General features: G+C 38.1%; 1 protein-coding gene and 1 long non-coding RNA gene across 2 annotated transcripts in view; both read right to left on the reverse strand.

Moving 5' to 3' along the window:
* BANK1 (B cell scaffold protein with ankyrin repeats 1) overlaps positions 1-21,927 on the reverse strand; it is a 136,403-nt gene that overhangs the window by 72,633 nt on the left and 41,843 nt on the right. The window contains 3 exon segments of the mRNA XM_065691256.1: positions 689-702; positions 11,066-11,258; positions 20,682-20,799. Coding sequence (XP_065547328.1) covers positions 689-702; positions 11,066-11,258; positions 20,682-20,799 — 325 coding nt within the window.
* LOC136020309 (uncharacterized) lies at positions 17,280-18,036 on the reverse strand. Its single transcript, XR_010615285.1, has 2 exons — positions 17,958-18,036; positions 17,280-17,619 (listed from the first exon to the last, which is right to left on the reverse strand). It is a non-coding gene; the product is annotated as an uncharacterized LOC136020309 (long non-coding RNA).

The following is a 21,927-nucleotide window of genomic DNA, read 5'->3' on the forward strand; positions in this document are numbered from 1 at the left end:
ACCTTTGCTGATCTTCAGCTGCTTGTGGAAAAAGCCAGATTCCAAAAATTCCCTAAGAACAAATTCTCAATTCCAAGTAGGTGCAAATCCCTCTATCGTTTTCTGTTCCAAATCTACTTTTTGCAACTCTGCTGTGGTAAGTAGTTAAAACTTCGGCTTTTATCAAGTATGGTTTTGTTCATTTACGCCCTGGGTACATTATTTCTGCTCTGTGAAACGTCCAACAGTAGCCCACCAGCTCTGCATTTTTCCAAGGTTGCTTAAAGCCTCTGCTCACGCACTTCTACCATCTGCTCTTTTTACTGGCACCTACTGCTTGCAAATAGAGAGTGAATCACTGTGAAACACCCAGTTGTTTACTACCTTTCTGGAAGTTTTCAACTCCAGTAAGTCTTTTAACTACTCCTCCTAGTTTAGCGCTGCCTGAGCAATACGCTGGCACTGTGCATTATTGTTCTTCAGTAATGATTCACAGCCAAGGGTCTGAGAGAAGCCTGTTTTACTGAGTGCCCAAACTCTAACTAAACACATTATATTTCATGAGCCACAACATAACACAATGCAGTCCCAATGCACTGCATATGCACACTCATTTCTTTGGCACTTACTAAAAAACTAGTAAGAAGTATCACCTTTCTCTTTGCATTACATGGGTGCATTTAATATGAACAAAATAAATTAAAAAAACTACTCTTTAATAATCTGGAAGAAAGGAGGTGAATGGCTCTCACTAATGAGCTCAGTCATGATTGCCTTCACATGTCTGAAATTATCTATTTTGTATTTTCCAGAAGGAGGCTTTTTTTAACTTTTCTGTTCATGCATGATTAGCTCAGGCCTGCACCCAGGTCTATCTTGCTTACCTTTATGAAGAGAGGAACAAAGATATCTATAAAAATCACCAGACTTTATAACTTCATCAATTGTGTTGTCAATGACAGGTGCCCCTAGGATAAGCTGGCCAGAATTTTCTGCAGATCTATATACCGGTACTAGATTTTGTCACCTTTAACCTCTTTTCCTTTTCCAACACAAGACTTTAATTTGGAAAGCACACTGAGTCATATGAAGTCTCCATGGAAACTTTTGTTCAATCTTTTGATCCATTTACATAAGACAGTATAGGCTATAAACTGACAGCATTATTAAAAATTACATCTCATTTAAAAATATCTTTGAAGGTTTAAGTGATCTAATTAGGAATCACACTTATTATATTACTTCCATACCTGGTACAGAGACTGATTTCTGTGTTTCCCTAGATAATCTTGATAGTGTCTTCCATATGGTAGGAGACTTTCTTGCCTACTTTCATTCTTGTGGTTCTCAGAAAGTGGTATTTATTAACAGCAGATGAACCCAGCTGGAATTCAGAAGGCAACAGGTGGCCAACAGCATGTCTTAAGGAGTTCTCTAATATTTCAAGGATGGCTTCCAGGTCACCCCAAGACTATAGAGATGCAGCAAAATAACCTGCTATCTCAGGAGCATGCAAAAGCAAGTCAACGTGGCTCACATGATTGGCATCATCAGAGAGTGTTAAGATCAAGTTATATGCTTCACACTCACAGTAAGAACTGTAGAGAACCATCAACAACTTCTGCCTAAGAACAACCCCCAACCTCTGACAAACGTACACTTCTTTTACCAGCCATATGAAGATTCTGGCATGTAGCTCATGAGGTTGAGGAAGGCTGCCCAGACCCGTTACAGTCACAGCATACAATTGCAGTTCTAGTGACTTGGATTGTTATTAAACATGCATTATAAAGTAATCTATTAGCATACTGGCTTTCTTCATAAAAGCGAACACATGCATGTCAATCGCTGCATGTTCTTCTGAGTTTCGTAGTGTGTGGGAACTCAAAAACCACTTTTAAGTTTGTATCAAACACAAGGAAATAATTATTGCTAGACACCCTATAGTTCTGGCAATGAAATACTGAATCATAAACTGTAAAACAGTATGTGGAGGTGGGAAGAATAGAAGGCAAAACAGAGTGTGCTTTCTGTGCAGGGTCCTCAGACAGAATTCTAAACTGAGACTGCATGGTTATGTTAAATAGTACTAACAGTCTGCAGGGCAGAAATGGATTTTCTTAAGCAGTTTCCATATAATGGGCTTGGTAGCTTTGAGAAATGACTTTCCTTAATGGTCATTCTATTGATGCAGAGCCTAAAGACAATTTTTCTAATTAAGCAATAAATTACAGCTGTAGGGAAGTCTGGTAAGTCACTATTAGATCTGTGCAGAGCTCTGAACCTTCAGGTTTTTAAGGACATGGCAAGCCTCTTACCTAACTTTACTCATGAATTCTTCCTTCTCTACCTAGTTTTTCTTACAGCTTTGAGATCAAAAAGCTCCCTTCAGACCTCACAATATCACTCAAAAGGTAGGTGGTTTTGGCTCACAGATGATATTTACCACAATAACAGCTCCTTTCCCCTCTTAATTTTCCTTCATTTTCCCCTATGAAGCTGAAAACCCCTTATTACAGTTTTGTTCTGTGTTTTTCTTCCGTTTCTGGTTTTTCCCTTCTGAGAGGCTGGAGAAAGGTGTTGTTGATATGCTATCTTTCTTTGTGCTCAACAACTTGCAAGATATGTCAGATGTTTGATTCCTTCCAGATCACTGGGAGGCAGCCAAAGGGCATAATCCAGAAAGTCTGAGAACATGTACTGTATCAAAATAAACCTGCTTTTTGACAGTTATACGTATATCTTCAAATTGCTTCTACTGACAGAGGCAAGACCCCAAATCTGCTTCTAGGCTTTCCACTGGAATGCCCCAGCAATCCTTCTTTCTGTAGTAAACCTGGAGCTAGCAGGTGATTTTAGATCATTTCACCTTTTCCTTAGCATTGTAAGGGCTTCCGAGATGTCTGTATTTGAGGAAAAAGAAATAAAAAGGCAACTTGCTCACCTAATAATACAGGTAATGGAACAGAAAATGCAGAAAAGCTGTTGGAAAGGTGCAAGGAATTTTTTTTTTTTAATTGACGACTATGAGGTAGCTTCTTCATTAACCTCCTGCAACTGGTTTGTAACTTGTGCAGAGGATTAATGCCCTCATGATGTAAACAGCACACGACACAGTACTTTTAGTACTCAATATCCACAAACATCTCTAGTCTGTTAAATGCTTCCTATGCTTCTAGATTCAGTGGTGTCTTACCTAGATGAATAGAGGACTTACATCTTATACAGAACAATATTTCATGTAAAATTTGTTCACTTACCATGAAAGAGGTTAAGCAGAAGCAGCTCATTTACTTTAAAACCAGTCATTATTCTACTTATCTGTAACCATATACCTTCTAATACCTCCTCAGGCTAGCATAGAGTCCTTATCTACCCAAATGCAGAGGCCAGATTTGACACAGGCATGCCACTGATGTCTACAACAACATAACATGGTTGCTTTTACTTTCTCTCACTTCTGTGAAGTATTTTATTTGAATTTCCATTAACATAAACAGCTTAGCCAAGTATTTTTCACATGTTCAAATTCAGAGCCTATCAATGCAGATGAATGATACAGATTTTCAGCCTAAAAATTACTTCTGAAAAACTGGACACTCCCTACCCCGCTTTCCCAAAAGGTCCCTTAGCTAAGTATCTTTGCTGATGTTGCCCTGTCAACAAAACAGACAAAAGGGCCTCTGGAAACACCTTGGTTTTACAATCCTAGAAACATGTAACAACAGAGATATCATCACAGAGCCCTTTATAATTTGTCCTGCTTTTAATTCACAAGCATTCGCCTGTAATTCTATTAACATTCAAGTTCCCCTTAAAAATTGTAAAAGCGTTTTGAAATGCTGAATTGCAAATTACTGACTACAGTTATAGAATATCAAAAGATGAGACAAAATACTAGATATTTCTTTGGAAAAAACATCCTAGTTCATTTTAAATTACACATAAATTTCAACAGGCATCTCATACAGAAGGTTTCCAAATCTGCACTTCCATTTATCATTCTTTTTGCAAGGTTATACTCAATTGCATAGTTATGACAAGATTTAATCACAGTTAAGGTGCACGGTACTAGCCTGAATAAAAGTCTACACAGAAGCTTTAAAAATGTGTTTAGTGTAATGACTGTGATTTTTTAAATATGAGAAATCTAGCCTTTTCTCCTTAAAGACAAGCTCAGACTACACCTTATCTCTTCACTAAAACATAAATTGTCTGACCTCAAAAGGCAGTATAGAGCATGTCTCTCCAAATGTGTGAAAAAGAAAAGAGGGAAATACCACCCAGGAAAAATAACAAACCAGTAGAAATAACAAACTCCCCAAAACAAATCTTGAATATATGACACCAAGCACTGATAATGGGATGCCTCTCCACAAGCAATTCTGGAAAAGAAAGAGAACAAGGTATCTGATGGAAATCATAGTTTAACATTTGCATATCAGCTAGCAGAAGCTCACAGGACCTAGCTCCAGCTCCTCAGGAAGTTTAAGAACTTGATTTGTGAATATCTAATCACTGAGAAAGTATCAAAGAGATACACTGGAAATGACTAAGAGTAATTTCTGGTGTAGCAAAGGATGTGTATAACCAATACTTCTGAACATTAAAGTAATGTGGCAGGAATAAATCCCATCAGGCTTCACCAAGGAATCACTAGTGGATTAGCACGAATTTCAGAAACCAGACTAATACTCTTCTGTTTTGCACACTCCTCCAGCTGTTTTGAAAGTAATGAGCTATGGGCCAGTGCAATACTATGGTATCATTTAAAGTAATTAAATGAATATTGATAGCAATCAAGTTAATTTCACTTTAGATTCTTTAATACATATCCACTTCATCTTTCTACACATGGTCCTTCCCCAGCAGAAAATTAATAGCTCAAGAAGATATTGCAACCAGATTTAAAACTATAATAGTTTCATTTTGAAGAGCTCTGCCATGTCATATGGCTTTTTCCAGGAAAACAAAGCTAAACAGAAATAAAAGAATCATACTTATGTGTTCAAAAAAGATAATTCCTGATGAGCTTCTGGAACGCCCTAGCAAATAATGAGAATTCTTGGAATTCCTGCTGTCTAAAGATTTATTATTACTTGGAGATAGGAGCTACAAAGGCAGGTATGATTCTTTTTTGCATAAAACAACTGAGGGGAAAAGAGTACACTCAATTTCCACAATACACCAATTTTGGAGATTGTTTTCTGTTTCATCAAGATACTTGAAGAAATTCTGTGTTCTGGTTCAACCATTCAGTTCAAAATAAGAGATGGAAAGGGAAGAGCTGTACATGGATGAATTACTTGCCAACCTACATCCCTGTCCATCCTTTAAGTTTGCTAACTTATAAAAATATAGTTAGCATTTCAGAAACAAAACCTTCTCCCCCACCCCAACTTATCTAAAAGATGTGTCTTTAATAAAACAGGCTCTGAGTGACAGTTATGATTATGTTTCTTTCTGCTACTGAAAGAACCGATAGTAGCAGCAAACTGGGAAACTATGCATCTAGACATTGCAGGATGTATCGCAACAGTTAGAAAGGAATTGATGTAACTCTCCCTGTTGAAAAAGGCCCAAGCTTCTTGTAAAGAGCCTATCCAGGGCACTGTCTCTGAATTCTAAAGCAACTTCACCAATAGACACAGGATTAAACACATATTTTCAACAGCTGCCTAAGGGATGCCTGAAGCAGGCAGACAGAAAATGATATCAAACAAGAAATCCAAGCAGAGATTTGCTGGTGGCACAGGAAGAATATTCTTTCATCAGTTCACTGTTCTGCCATGGATTGTCACAGACCTGGCCATAGATCTTGGGCAGGTTAAAAAATACTAAACTTCCATTTTCTGCCTTAGATTTCAGCCAACCAACTCTGGAATGTTAGAATGTATTTCATATATAAAAACGAATTTGTGCCGTCTCAACTATGCGTTTGAAACATGAAATGACTGTTTCAGCTTTTATATTTAAATAACATTTATATCATCCCTAGGAATCTGCTTTAAAGGCCAAAGCCAACAATTGGAAGTTATTGGCATTAAACAACTAATAAAACACTTGCATTTTTCTTAGGAACTGTAATGTATACTACAAGTGGTAATCTTCCTGACTACGACACATTCAGCAGCACAGTTCTTAGTAAAAGAAGGGAGAAATTAGCAACCCAAAGTGCTGGAACAAAAGAATTACACCCATACCAAAGCATAAATGCCAAAAATTACTATCAATGTGACCTCCAGTTTTAAATTATTAGGCCACAAATTGAACATACTCCCCTCCTTAGTCACCTAATGCTTAGAAATTTTCTCTCTTCTATTTTTCAAAGTCTTGCTTTGTGGGCTAGATAAGAACTTCATTTAATTGCCTTCCTTATTCTCTGGTGGCAGAACTTTTATGCAGGTTTAGAAGACCACAGCTAACAACAAGAACAACAAACTAGTGTCAAAGCAGCTTTCAGGGACAGATAATATGCAAAACACAAACATCTGAAATAGGGCCCAGATATCCAGGCAAACTACCACGGCTTAACAATGTACTGCCTGTCATGGGTACTCTTAACAGCTGACTGCAGATGTTTTGAGCCTGTGGCAAATGGAAACCAAAAGTATTCTAGCCTTTCTTACCGGCACTTGAGCTATCAGCGGGTTCAGCTAAGCTCTAAAGGCTCATCATCTCCCCTTCAGATAGGTTCAGATACTCTGAGACAAGGATTCCTGCCAATATTCCTACTGAATGTCTCTCACTCATTTTAAATTCACACACCTGATTCAAGCAATTCAGCCTAAAAGCAATTATGGAAAATATTCAAGTACTCAGTCGTATAGAGGAACAAAATCACAAGACTGACAATTGAGGATGTTATTTCAGAACGTTAAACGATATCCCTCTTTTATGATACAGAAGAGGGAATTACTTCATTTTAACTATAATGAAACATGTAGAAATTGGAAATGTATGTCCATTCAGGTGGTTTTGTGCTAAAATGCAAGAAATAATTGCTTAATAAACTGCCGGCACATTTCAGACCCTGCTTTATCATAATCCCCAGTGAAGACTCTAAGGGACAGCTCCATCCATTTAGTACCTTTAACATAAATGGTTCAAGTCTTAGAGTGTTCCCTCAAAACAAAAGAGACATTTTCGAGGAGTGTTTGAAATGCAGCATTTCTGACAGAGATAGCAAATGCTGCCACTCATGGACGTACACTAGAGTCTTAAAAGCTACGGTGTTTAGCATTTAATGTCCCTGCATGTAACACGGGTACTAAAAGGGGAAAATCTCTTCCCCTCCATTCATACAGCTGTTGCAACAGAAGCCTGACACATGTTATGTGATCCTTCTTCCCCTGTGCTTGGTTTTGACACAAACTGAGAGGTCAGCTCCCAGCATGCCTGCCAGGCACTCCAGATCTGCCTTCTGTGGCTCTTAGCACTCCACACATCAATGTTGTGTCCAGTTACAGAAAAAGAGGGTTTCCCTTTAAACAAGGACAGGGAACTTGTGCCATACAGATGACCCAGTGTGCAAGTTAACCAGCTCCAACAGGTCACTTTTGTCAACGGAATGCTGAGCACCTTTCCAGTAAGCCTGCAGGACATGGTAGCTGCACAGCTGCATCACCAGAGAGCCTTGAGCACTGATGTGCTCACCAGCCACAAACAGGGCTGTGCAGCAAACCCCTGAGCTCAAAGGTAGCTTTGTGGTGTTGTCACTTCTGCTGTTCTCTCTCCTCTCTCTCTCACACCATCTCGGGGAATTCTTACTCCCCTAAGGATTCTCCAGCACAAAAGCAAATAAAAGAACTTTCCAAGCTTTTGGACAAACTGAATGTATGCTTTTATGCAGTTATTTTTCTGGAACTCTATTGCTCTTTAAGACAGAACTGATGAAGTACTGTGTATATTTTGGAGTTATTCCTTAAAGCAATGGCAAAACACAGGTAACATTTTTAAAACAGTGAGAGGTATGCCAAGTACAAAAGTACTTGTAACAATGAGCAATTTCAATACTCCAGCTGTAATGGGAAGTTCCTGGAACGCAGTTAAACTAAATTCTGCTTGGCTCAGAGCCGTGCAAATATTTCTTTTCCACATTCCCACCAATTACAGAAGTACAATAAGTGTTCTTGTTCTTAAGTGCACTATTACAGAGACACAAATAAGCCATTTTTCTTCCAGTGATTGGAGCTAACATTTCTAAAATACTGTATTACATTTTTGGCAAAATTGAAGCACGCTCCAATTTTTACTCATGTTGCATTAGAAAGCCACATCATTGGAATCAACTGAAAATGTGTAGTACCACAGCATGTCCAAATCAGACTAGACACTCTTACGATGGTAGTAGAGTTGTTTATACTTCAATGCTAGCAAAAGTATTCACGCTTGCAAGAGCAGTCACCAAGCAGAGATCAGCTACTGATAACTGTTTACATGCAAACAATAGCAGATATGTACCACGATGGAACCCCTTTAGTGAAAATTATATTGTATAAAGTCAGTTATCATTATAAATTCATGTTTCAGATTGATAATTTTATACTAAATTATCCTACTAAAAAAGAAAAGCTAATCAGAAGTATACATATATTTTACATACTTTTTAGAGTAAAATATATCACCTGCACAAACATTGCCTTCTGTCAGTCACAAAGTCTACCAAAATCTAGAAAGACCATTAAAGTGCAATGTAATCTCTTAAAGGACACCAGCTGCAATCTGCCTGTACCATGTGTGCTTATGTCTCCTCTTACAGATGCCCCAGACTATAGCACAAGGTTGAATATGAGTGCATTTATAAGAATAAAAAGAAAATTGCCCAATTTTGGAAGCCTCCAGCCCAATGTGGGGTGCACAACAAAGATATGTCTGAAGTGCAGGAGGGTGAATTTCTACAATACTAGCATGAAAAAAGAAATATTCTACAGAATCAACCATTATCAATAAACATGACAAATTAAGCATGGAAACTCTATTTCTATGCTCAACTCAGACTCATATGACCATCTTAGAAAAGAAATCTAGGTATCTCACTAAGAGTTAAGTACCACCTTATTCACATTCTGCCTAGTCTTACTAATCCTTTGCACATAGCATGTACCAGGGATAGCTGACCGTACAAAGACAGCATCCAGCCAGATCCACAGGTAGGGATGTTGGGAAACACAGTTCCATTCTTTTCCAGACAAACTGGTAAAATCCAAGCTCTGGAGTTTACAGACTGCTACTGGCAGGAACTCTCTGACCAGTGCAAGGACGACTGTGAGACAACTATGGCTTTGTGGACAGCTTTACACTGGATGGAAAAGGGATCACATTTTCTTCATCTCAACTACAGCACCAGAAACCGAGATAAAAGTATCACCTCTGTACAACATCCCTTTGCACTCCATCAACAGAAAAAACTGCAGTGCTTTTGAGATCTGCTCTGATTCATTGTCCAGAAAATGCAAGGCCATATTACGTCACTTCAGAAAACACAACAGATCACATCCTCAACTAGGTATGAGCTTTCTTTAAGTGTTAGAAAAGGAGAAATGCCTGCTTTGCAGATATTCTCCACCCTCCGTGTTTTCAGAGCCTGTATCCACAGCTGTTCAACAACAAAAAGATAAATAGCATATTCTCATTCAACACCATGACCACTGCTAAAAATGCCTTACTGCTTTCAGGCTCTAGGGTCTGCAGTTTAAAAAAACTTTAATATGAATATGAATATTATTATGAATATAATAATTTACTTCACTTAATTCACTTTAATATGAAGTTTAAGTAAACCTGCTCATAAAATACTGCTAAAGCCATCTTCATGGTTCAACACTGATCACAGTAACCCTATCTTCAGTTTTCCCAATGCCTATCCTTCACATCTACATTAGATGCCGACTGTATCAAAGAAAAATCTTGGCTCAATCCCCATGTCCTTGCTCTAGAATTTTAGTAACTAACCTCAGTCAGCCAGTGTTTCCATTCCGTATGATATATTTTACTATATTAAATTATCCTTAGGTTTTTTGCATTTTACTCCTTAGTCATACAAAGCATTCTCCCCTACAGACATATTATCTTTAATTTCTTCAGATGCCATCTTTGGTGTTATGTCTGTCCATGGTTACATCAAGGTGACTGGCTAACAGAAAAATTAAACTTCTGGTTCTCTCCTTATATTTTTCCCTCTTACATGTCTGTCATTACCATTTGTCTGTGAACATGGAGTCTGCTACCAAAAATAGTTAAAAAAAACCCACATCACAAGCAAAGCTGCTTACAATATCAGCTTACTTATGCCAATGTTCATACCCCACGTTTCTTTCAATATATGATTTACCTGATCTGTTCTCTAGGCTTTAAAACCTCTGGGGCAAGAATTATCATCTCTGCTCATATTATAGTTAGCACAATAAAGACTTAAAACAGGTTAAAGTTGTCAAATGTTACTACAGTATATTGCTTTTTATACTGCCAATTCAGTTAGGTTTTATTAGCAATAGTTCACATGCTAAAAGTATGCACAGACCTTTATTCTATTATTGCATTTCATATGAAAAAACAACTACTGCTTAAAATGACTCCTGCATACCTAGCTGAAGAAAGATATACTCCATCTAACAAAGGATGGTACAATTTAGCCTTCCTTTACAATGAAGCAGACAAGACTACCACTCTTTGCTGAATTCTGAAGAGTAGCAATACTAAGAGAGTTCAAAGTCACTTTTAAAGTGACTCTTAGATAAATCTTCATCTTCTACTCTAGACAGTTGGGCTAGACTACTTACAATATAATCATTGCTTGGGTGCTGAAAAAACCAATCTAGCCAGATCGCATGTGGTACTTACAATTTGCTGTTCTCCTTCCATTACACACCCAATACTTAAGCAACACAAAGCTCCATTATGACACTGCATCAAGAAAGTGGTTGTACCCCATTTGCAACCCTTTTTGAGGCAGGACAATATAATATTTTCAGACAGAAGGACTGCAACATCTTAGGCTTTACAAGAGGTCATACTATGGAATCTCAGTAGTACATCACACTCCCCTGGTTATAGATGACATGAAAAAGTGCATGGACTTACTGACAAATTTCTGAATAATTTTCTTAGTTCCTTGTGCCCGTGCTTCTCAGCAATAGTTGCTGGATCCTCTCCATATTTGTTGGTTATTTTGCAGACCTTTGTGGTCTCAGGAGAATCGAGTAGAAAATTTTCAAGGTTCTTTAATCCAAATCTGGCTGTGTAGTGAAGGAGAGTAGGAAATTCTTCCAAATATCTATCTGTATATGGAAACAAAAGCTTCCATAAAGAAGTTTTGCTTTTATAGAACACATTTTTTTACAAAATTCCTTTGAATATTAGTGCTATGGAATCACAGTTGTCAAACTGCTAATACAGAACTTCTATCCAAAGAACAATTCCTCCAACTAACAGTTTTACAATTCACATATATATTTTAACAAAGGATTCTTTAGTCTAAGAAATCTCTTTGTTTTGATAGAAGGATTTTTAAGCATTTAAGTTCCATAAAGAAATAAGTTTTCTTGCAAGCAGAAGAAAATTCTACAGCCAAGAAATGCTTTTGCTTAGGTGTATATTATTTAATGCTTTAGGAATATTTATAGTTTGCAGCATTTCAACTGGGCATTTTTATAGGTTTATGGCCCTATGCTTTCATATTAAAAGACATTTCTGAAAATTCCCATGACTACCAGAGACTTTCAAAAATTTGCTTGTCTGTAATGAAAAAAATCAGGGAATTTAAGGATGAATGTACTGGATAATGGTCTTTGAGGATTTACCTGAAAAAGTATGATATTCATTTCTATCAGAGACTTTATTTTTCACCTTGGAGGACTGGGACAAAGCTAAACTGAAGTCAGTTTGTCATTTCAGCACAGTCCTGTATTCCAGCTCTACAAGAGGCCACAAGTTGCACAGTACAACAAAGAACAGAAAGAAAAAAAAAAAAACAAGCATAAACAATACTTCCCTTTGCCTTCATACTCTAATTTGGTTTGTTATGCAGCTATTTGTCTATATATCAGCATGAAATGTACCTCTTTTCCAGCTATGTATTCATTGTGCTCCAGGCACCACCAACTTCATGCACCCTCAGGGTCTTTTGGCAGCCTTTATTACCCAGTGCATGAAGAACTGCTTCCTCTAGTTTATTTTCAACTTGCCTCCTGCTAGGTTCAATTGACAATCCTTAATTCATGTTATTCTCCACCTCTCTCTGCCCTCTCTGCACTTTTAAGTGATTTATTCATTCCCAGATTCTTTCTTGAAGAGCTCCAGTCTACTTAATTGTGCCTTACAGAGAATCAGCTCCATAACCCCCACTGCTCTCTTCTGAACATTTTCCAGCTTTAATATATCTATTTTGAGATGACAGGACAAGAGCTGCACATGATACTTAAGTTGTGGGTGAGCCATGTAATTTATGCATTGTCATAATTATGTCTTGGTTTATTCTCCATTTCTTTTCTAATAATTCTTGGTATTTCATTCGCTTTTTGATCTGCTGCCTAGCAACAAGATGATGTTATCATGGAACTGCATGGTCTTATTCCTCAGTGTTAATAGGCTGCTCAAACCCTCTCATTCTGTATGACAACATAGGACCACTTTTTCCACATGCATCACTTTGTTTCTACCTACAATGAATATCATCTGACATTTTACTGCATAATTACTAAATCGCATATGGCCTTTCTCCCCTTCCCCCCTGCCCCCCCCAGCTAGACCTCCTCCTTACTACCCTGAACATTTTGTATCACTAGCCTAAGATTTTTCCAACTGTCTACCTCCTGGTTTTGGCCAGATGTTCATGCATGTGATGACTTGACTTGATTGACTTGATCAAGGTTGATGACTCTTATAAAAAACTACAAGAAACCTATAAGCCAGACTCCACCTTACAGAAAAATTATTTCATTACAAGTATTAATTTGTCTGGTAGAGACAACACATTGACCTGCTTCCAGTTCTCAAAGTGCCCAGAGAAACTGGGCTTTGGCATCACAGTTACACCTCCTAGCACTACAGAACTGAAAAATTGCACAGTACTGTTAGAAATCCAGCTATTTTACTTTAAAATTTCCTCAGAGCTCTTACGAATACCAGTTAGTCTTGGTAATTTCTTTGTGCTCAACTTGCCCATTTCTGTTGTAACTTCATGATTTCTTCAATTCCAGACAAACTTTCCACATGTCTCCCAGCAGGACTACAACTTGGGAATCTACAGAGTTTCCCATAGCTTTCTTAAGTTCTTTTTCGTATTCTAGTTATCAACTGTCTTACAGGCACATGTCCTGCATTTTCAGCCCTTCATATGCTGGAAAAAAGACTTCGTAGTATTGCTCAACATATTAACTGAAGTTCCACAAACTGGACTTCATTCTGTTGAAGATATATAAACGTTACACCAGAATATAGCCATTTGACTTCTTGTCGCTACTTTGCTAACAGCAGGGAAAACCTAACCTCATTCCCCACAGATGGAGGCAAATACATACCAACTTAAGGGGCTGCCACATGAGCAGTAAAAATGTATGCAAGTAATTTTAAGGCTGGGATCAAAGCAGTAAAGCCAAGGGAACTTTTACACATTACACAGGATTCTCTTAAAAAAAAAAAAAAAAAATTTCAATGTGCAGCAATGAATTAGGTGTTGAGCAGTAATTTTAAGGAGCAGATTACATGAACACTAATCAATAGTCTGCATCCTGTTAGCAGACCCTAGAAGGTCAAAGGCAGTTAGTAAAAAGAATATTAACAAAATATTAATAACATGTTCTAAAAGAATTTCTACTCATGCTAATGATACCTGAAGCAATTAGTTATAAATTCAAAAAGAGAATCACGTCTCTCTCCAATAGACTGCATGCTAAGATTTTATCATCAAAATTAAGAGAAAAAGAAACAATGGTATTTAGAAGCATCTTCTAGGCTTGTAACTGAGTTTTCCAAGTAAAAAAACAGAGATATGGAAATGACTTCAAAATCCCTTCAGCTCCTTTGCAGTTGAGCTTGTTTTTCTGGTTACCACTCAGCTCCTCCTTAGCTAGATTTCATATTAAAGCAGGACTGCTGCACTTACATACTCTGAACTTTACAGCAGACTACATCATTAACAAATGAAATACCTCAGCCAGCCGTGGAGGATGGTAAAAATCAGTAAACCGATTTTCTAAAACAAATTTTTTTGCCAATATTACTCCTTGCAGTAAGGAGAAAAAAGAGGTTCTCCTCAGGTATGAAAACTTTAAAATCAGCACTTGTAGTGAGGTCTTCTATATAATACTGAAAAAAGACTTAAGCTAAACAAATGTTTTTAACACCACATAAAAAATATTAAAGTACTACGCTGCTTTTACTCTGCCCAAAACCAGCAGAAACCAAAGACTTATTTTCTTATGCAGAGAAATGTGAACTACACATGCCTCAAACAGTAGGGTGGTTAACATGGGCAGCTTCTACAAAACGCATCAGACAAACACACACATGGCTTCTGGAGTTTCCTACTGTACAGATGCATTAGGAACAAAGAGCTGTCTGAAAACAGCTGACTCCTGTCACACTAGGTCTACCACCTAAACTGACAACCACAGCTAACAAAACTGTCCCCACTCCCAAATGAGCAACTAAAAACTCTTCTCTATTGACAAGAAATACAGGGTTGCAACTCAAGAGACCACCTAGGGAGACACTTCCTTTAAGGAATACAAATACTGACGAACCACATCATCATAATATTCCTAGCACTTTCGACTTCAGCTGCTTTCTTTTGGGCATGATAACATTCCACCTCCAGCCTAGGCTAGGTGCTAACAAGATTGGGATTAGAATTTGAGAAATGTCAGTTCAGACTTACTTTCCTCTGCCCTCACAGAATTACTGCTAGGCATGTGATTAATCCAGTTGCTTCTGCAGGGTGAAGAGATTCAGCAATGGACAGTGTAGGAAGATAAAGCTTGCAACCATGATGACTGCTGTTTCTGCATTCCAGCCATGAACGGTCTCAGACATCGAATTGTACCAGCTATTCCCACAGATGGCTCACATATACTCTGTGGTGTAGAGTGAAGGAGCCACACAAACACCAGAAACTCATGGGGAAAGCAGGTATGTGGCTTTGTCTACCGGTCCTGCATTTCAAAATTCCATTTCATTTAATTATCACAACACTTTTGGATCATAGAACCTCTTCAGGCTCAAGAGAAACATGTACTTTTTTGCTTTAGTTATGTAGATCACCAGCTTGCATTAAGAGGCCCCTGACTTGTCACCTTGACCCTCCACACACTTTAGTGCCTCGTACCTACAACTTTTCCACATAGCAACATATGGTGTCATACTGATAATACAGAAAATAAGCAAGCCCTGTATCCGCAAGCACTAACCTCATGTCATCTTCAGTCAATACAGCACCATCAGGCTTACTCTAAGAAAGAGAGGCTCTCCACATCTTAGAAATCATAGAATAATAAAACAGATGGGGTTGGAAAGGACTTTAAGATCATTTAGTTCCAATCCTGGGCCGGGACAGGACACACTAGACAACAGCACCCAAGGCCCATCCAACATGGCCTTGAACATCGTCAGGGATGGAGCATTTACCATTTCTATGGGCAGCCTCTGCCAGTGCCTCACCACCCTAGCAGTAAAGAATTTCTTCCTTATATCCAATTTAAACTTCCCCTGTTTAAGTTTTAACCCATTACCCCTTGTCCTATCACTACAGTCCCTGATGAAGAGTCCCTCCCCAGCATCCTTGTAGGCCCCCTTCAGGTACTGGAAGGCTGCTATGAGGTCCCCACGCAGCCTTCTCTTCTCCAGGCTGAACAGCCCCAACTTCCTCAGCCTATCTTCATATGGGAGGTGCTCCAGCCCCCTGATCATCCTTGTGGCCCTTCCTTGGACTTGTTCCAACAGTTCCATGTCCTTTTGATGTTGAGGACACCAGAACTGCGCACAATACTCCAGGTGAGGTCTCTCGAGAGCAGAGTAGAGGGGCAGGATCACCTCCTTCGCCCTGCTGGTCACACTCCTTTTAATGCGGACCAGGACACTGTTGGCTTTTTGGGCTGCAAGCTCACACTGTCAGCTCATGCTCATTTTCTCATTGACCAACATCTCCATGTCCTCCACAGGGCTGCTCTGAATCTCTTCTCTGCCCAACCTGTAGCTGTACCTATGATTGCCCCAGCTCAGGTATAGGACCTTGCATTTGGCTTTGTTGAACTTCATGAGGCTGGCACTGGCTTCTCAGAAACTCCTCCCCTAAATACGTATTTAATTAATTAATATAGTAAGGTTAACGACCTCAAAAAAGACAATGGAAGCCTTCTGATCTTTCTTTTTGCCCTCATCCTGAAAAGAAGCACCACTAACTACTTAAATCGCCCCCAAACGACCTGACAAAGGTGAAGAAGTTACCTCTTTCCACCAGGTTCTACAGCAAAAAAAATCAATGACAACTAAAAGTAACACCTAAAATAACCAAGCAAGAACAACCCACCGCAAGATCTATTTGTATGGGATTTTTTTTTAAATATAATTGTTCATTTAATTGCTGATTTACAAAATTCAGTGAACTCTTACGACAAATTAGATGTTCTACTGTAAAGAAATTTCCACCATACTGTGTTTAACTGCTTTAACTGAAGTTTTGTATTATACACATTAGGAAGAGGCTGTAATTATTTGAAAGCACACATGCTTCAAGCAGAAAATACCATTCTTGAGCTCGCAAGTTTGTCACACTGAAGTGGGGAAAATTGCTGGAACTTTTAGCAGCTGGGAAACTGCAACAACTGGTACATTTCAGCTAAATACATAGAACTGTAAAAAAGTAGTAGTTATTCAGGTAACTAGAAGTCAACAGCTTTTGCTCAGTAGCAGTCCTTTAATGAAGAACATTAAACAGAAAAGCTGCTACTGTTTGGCACCTACACTAAGAACTAGTTAGGTGGTGATCATAAGCAGAAAGGAAAGGTTAAAGAGAAAGCACCCAAGTGGCACATTTGCAAATTTTTAAGAACATTAAGGCAGCTTCTTCAACTTTCAACTAACTTTAGGGCCAGTGCTCGCTTTTAATTAAAGTTTTAGTTGACATACAAAAGGTTAAGAGGGAATTGCTGCTTTGTCCTGTCTTAATTCCTTCTCTGCAGAGCATTCTGGAACACCTCAGCTATAAAACAGAGCATAAAATCTAATATTACTGTATTGTAGCACTGTCTTAGCCTGTGGGAATTTTCATAAAATTGCAGTAAGCAGAGCAGCCTACAATGATATTTCTGCAGATCTTGAAGATATTCTTCTTTTATTTCCCAAATTATTGATACAGGACATTACCTTTTTCTTTTTTTAAGCAACTTATATAGACAGTTAAAATTATTTCTACAGTGTCAATATCAATCAAGCCAAAAAATGCTTAAAACCCCATCTGTTTCTTCTCCCCCAGTCTGTTCTTCTCCTCCAGTCTGTCTTTTCTCCCATTGTTTCACAAACAGCTGAAACCCCAGGTTGTTTCTCTTTTGGGATAGATGTTTCCGCTTGAAATAAAGGATTACAGGAACCAGAATAGGACTTCTTATGTTGCTAGCAGTGTTAGGTAACAAAAAGCAGTATTTTCTACAAAGAACAAATTCAGGACTTATCATAAGCCTGCTTGAGTTTAATCAGAAAACCAGAAACAAATTGTTTGTAAAAAAGGCAAATTTCATTAACGTGAAAAAAGAAAGGGGTTTTCCTGAAGTAAACTACCCTTCTCTTGAACAGGAATCAATTCCTAAACGTGAGGATTCAAGAACAGAAACAGAGCTTCCTAAGGTCAAGAAAAGTTTTGAAACCCAAGTTTGTATTTTTAGTGCATTCTGACTGGATTCTATTGCCAGAATATAAAGGCATAACATACATCAAGGTACCCTGAAATCAGTTTGGTGCAAAATGTAAAATATTCAAGACAGTACCTCCAGATTTGGTTATATACTTCCAGAAGAGATGGAGAATTCCGCAACTAAAAATCTCAGACATGCCTTGGTTCTTTCAGTCAACAGTGTTGTCGAACACAATGTTTTTCCAGTGGCTTCTGTTCAGTCTGACTTTAGCTTTCCCATCTGATTGGGCTTCCAGTATTCCCCTTCAGAGACTGCAGAATAATCTCTTTAAATATCACTTGTTAACTAAAACATTCTTTCCCTTGATAAGCTGAATAGAAGCCTTTATCTTAATTCTCCTATACTGTTAGTCAGGAATAACCACACATAATATATTTTGACAACATTCAGATAGTTTTGCGTTCTTTAGAACTACAGAGAACATATTGTACAACAACAACAACAAAAAAACCCAAACAAGCCAATTAAAACAAAAAAAGGCACAGTTCAGGACTGAAGTGTGCACTTTATTTCTGACAAGCTTTTATATATACAGCAGTTCCAATGATATTTTTCTGGTAGAGATTGCTGATGTACTTTTTCATTATTACTCTATTACAGTAGGATACATCACCAAAAGCAAGCAATTGAAACTTCTTATGTATGGCAAAATACATTCTAATGCCTATCATTGGAAATCATGTCTACTTTTACCATTTCCAATTGCTGCCTTTTGTAAGTCAGTATCTTTTGAGTAATACTGACAAACTTAAGGGGAGGTCAAACAACAAGATACAGTATCATCATCGTCCTTATTTCGGCAGAGATACAATTTCCTTCCTGTATGTAGTCCAACAAGTGAGATCCCATACAGAAAGAATATTACACACATGTTGAAGTGCTTGTGGGGCTATAGCCCTAGGTTTTCATATTGAATGGGCTGATGGGCTGCTCAAACAATTCTCCTTGCTTAGATGGCAAGAGATTCGAATTTGCAGAACACATACTTGTGATCCATGGTACATTTTGAAGATATCCCACTAGGAAAAATCGGCACATACAGGAATTATGAAATTAGGGCTGATTCATGTGCCTGGTCAGAGATACAGGAATAACTCAGTGCCAAAGAACTTTTTGTCTGTTAGCTAAATTTCCTTTCCAAAAGTACTTAATTAGTTTTTATTATTTAACATTGTCTCTTTGGAAGAAAAGATGGTGTTTGGAATAAAATGATACAAAAATGGGTAGGATACAAAAGGATGTTAGTCCTTTAATAGACCTGATATGTCTAATGCCTACTTGGGATGCTCTTATAGGGAGTCAAAGACATGGATTTACATACCCTTAAGGGAGAAGGGGAATCAGAGCCTAGTTTTCGCACATTTGAGTGCTTCCTGCTCTGCAACCACATCTTTCTATCACAAAGAACCTAAGCATGCAACTTTGAACTTTCTTGTTATGCTGCACATCACAGTACATTTTATGAAGGTCACTGTTTGGCTCAAGCTCACAGTTAACTTGTTCTTGAACGGCACAGGCCTTTTCGGGACAAATTGCAGGTTGGTAAGCATTATTTTCAATATTCACAAATGTGCCCAGATCTATCTGGTTACGACAGAAGTAGAAAATCTTTTGTTCATCAGAACTAACATTTCACATTGGGAATGACTCTTCAATGTGTCCTATACACCCTCATACTGCAAGTCTTTCACAGAAAAAAGGCAATAACATGCGCCTCACTTAGCAACCTACTTGACCTAGACTCACATTTAAGCTCATTTTTAGAATACAAGTGGAATCATGTGTATTTACTAAAGGGGGGTGAATTCCATCCTCAGAGAAACATTACTGAAAAGGAAAGGAAGCATGATACTGGCCACTTAATATATTTGATTATGGGATGTGTTATGTTTTACATGATCGTAGTGAGCTTATTTTCTTGCAAAGCCAGGCACACAAAAACAGAAGCCAGGCACACAAAAACAGAGGTCAGGCAACTCAAATGTACCTTTCTTAAGTATTTTCTTGGCTTTTGTTTTTTACCCCAAAAGTTTCTTAGAAAGACTGAGGTCTAACACGTATCTGAAATAACATTATAACAATGCTTTCAAAACACAAACTAAATAATCACACTCTTGGTTTATTGCAAACCAATCTGAATCCTTAGTAAAGTGGTTAATGAATTCAACCAGGACCCTCCATGTGGTACTAACAGTAGCTTCTGTTGATACACTACTGAATTGTGCTTATAGGCTCTACTTTAAAGACAAATCCTATTTTAACACACTGGGATGCCCTTTTTTTTTTTTTAATAATATAATTATCTGTTGCCCAGAAGTAATGGAAACTAGTAAGTACATAGGTATTACAGTGAACAGATAATTTTACTGTTGTTCTAAGTTAAAAAACCATCTATTCTCTTCAGATAGATAAATCTTTCTTATTTTCTTTTTGTCACCAAACTTTGAGAAAGCCAAGTTCAAATTTTATTGTGGGATACCAATTATTAGAGAAAAAAAAATAATATATATGATGTACAGGCATTTTCTCATGTCTCTTATTGCCTGTTTTCTCCATAAGTACACATTTGTTCAGATGTAAAGCTGTCAATTTGCAGTTAATCCAAAGCTCAAACACCCAGACCAGTATAAATACGTACTGCTGAGTCACTAAGAAATGATTCACAGAATTCCTTTTCCCATTTTTCCTGGTTATGTTGTCTTTAATAGTGGCTTTAAATAAATTGTCTTATTAACATTCATAAATAATAATCATAGCATCAGTAATACAAATCACTGCATACGAGAAGTGACTCACTAGTTTGTTGATGGTGCTCTTCATTTTGGAATGGGCGGAATTCATAAGCAGACATTTTGTTTTTCAACAAAAAAGTCAAAACATTGTCCAGCTTCTCCATAGAAGAAAATTTAAAAGCCTGTTAAAAAAAAAAAAAATTGTTACGTATGTATTTTTAACTTTACGTTCGGAGCACTAGCGCATAAAATTACTCAAATCAATTATTATTACAAACTCACTTTTAGTAAGAGCAACATAGGTTTTGAAAGCTACAGAAGACATACTCTAACATAGAAGTATCATGATAACACAATCCAACTAAAGAAAAACAGGTGCAACAACTTCTGAAGTTCAGCCATAACCAAGAACTTCCGGATGAAGGGTAAGGACAGGAAGATTTGTGTTTATCAACAATCTAGCTACAACAATGAAGTGCAATCAGGGGCTGTTCTAACAGTTGCAAGGTGGCAATAAATCCAAGGTCTTAGTACAGCAGTAATTCAGGATGAACATAAAGACTACAGTAGCTCTGTTACATTAAGATTGCACACACTGACCAGTAGGAAACAGCTTCAATTCCATCAGCCTAGTCATAACATTGCTGACAGATTAAGCAACTCATAGCAGTCAGTTAGATGAGCTTCCTACTAAATACACTGTCTTTAGACAAGGGAAATCCCCACTGACTGCCATGAGATCTGTTTTTGATTACCTCTTTCTGGACAGAAGGCCAAGATCAAGAAGGCTAATGACTCAAGGTAGCCAAGCTTTGCTTGACAAGAGAAGAACAACTACAGAGATTTTAATAGAGTATTTTATCTTGAGTACTATGCCACTAGTCCAGTCTGTGCTGCACTGAGCACCAAAAGGTGCTCAGCCACAGCAGAAAAGTGCTCAGGAGGAACTGGTTTACTCTGCTGTCCTGGGTTCAGCAGTAGGAGCCATTTTTCTCCTTCTTAGTAGCTGGTGCAGCGCTGTGGTTTTGACTTTCGGCCTGGGAACGGCACTGTTAACACCGATGTTTTTAGTTACTGCTTAAATGCTTAGACTGACCAAGGACTTCATAAGTCTTATGCTCTGCCAGGGAGGAGGGGATGCTGGGAGGAAGCAGAGACAGGACACCTGATTCAAACTGACCAAAAAAGTATTCCATACCACAGCACGTCATGCCCAGGATGTAACTGAGAGTTACCCAGAATGGCTAGGGCACTGCAGAGTTGGACTAGGTAGCGGTCAGTGCTCGGTCAGGCTGGGTGGGGAGAGTTAT

This window comes from Lathamus discolor, chromosome 1, assembly GCF_037157495.1.
Source record: "Lathamus discolor isolate bLatDis1 chromosome 1, bLatDis1.hap1, whole genome shotgun sequence".
Classification (NCBI taxonomy): Eukaryota; Metazoa; Chordata; class Aves; order Psittaciformes; family Psittacidae; genus Lathamus; species Lathamus discolor.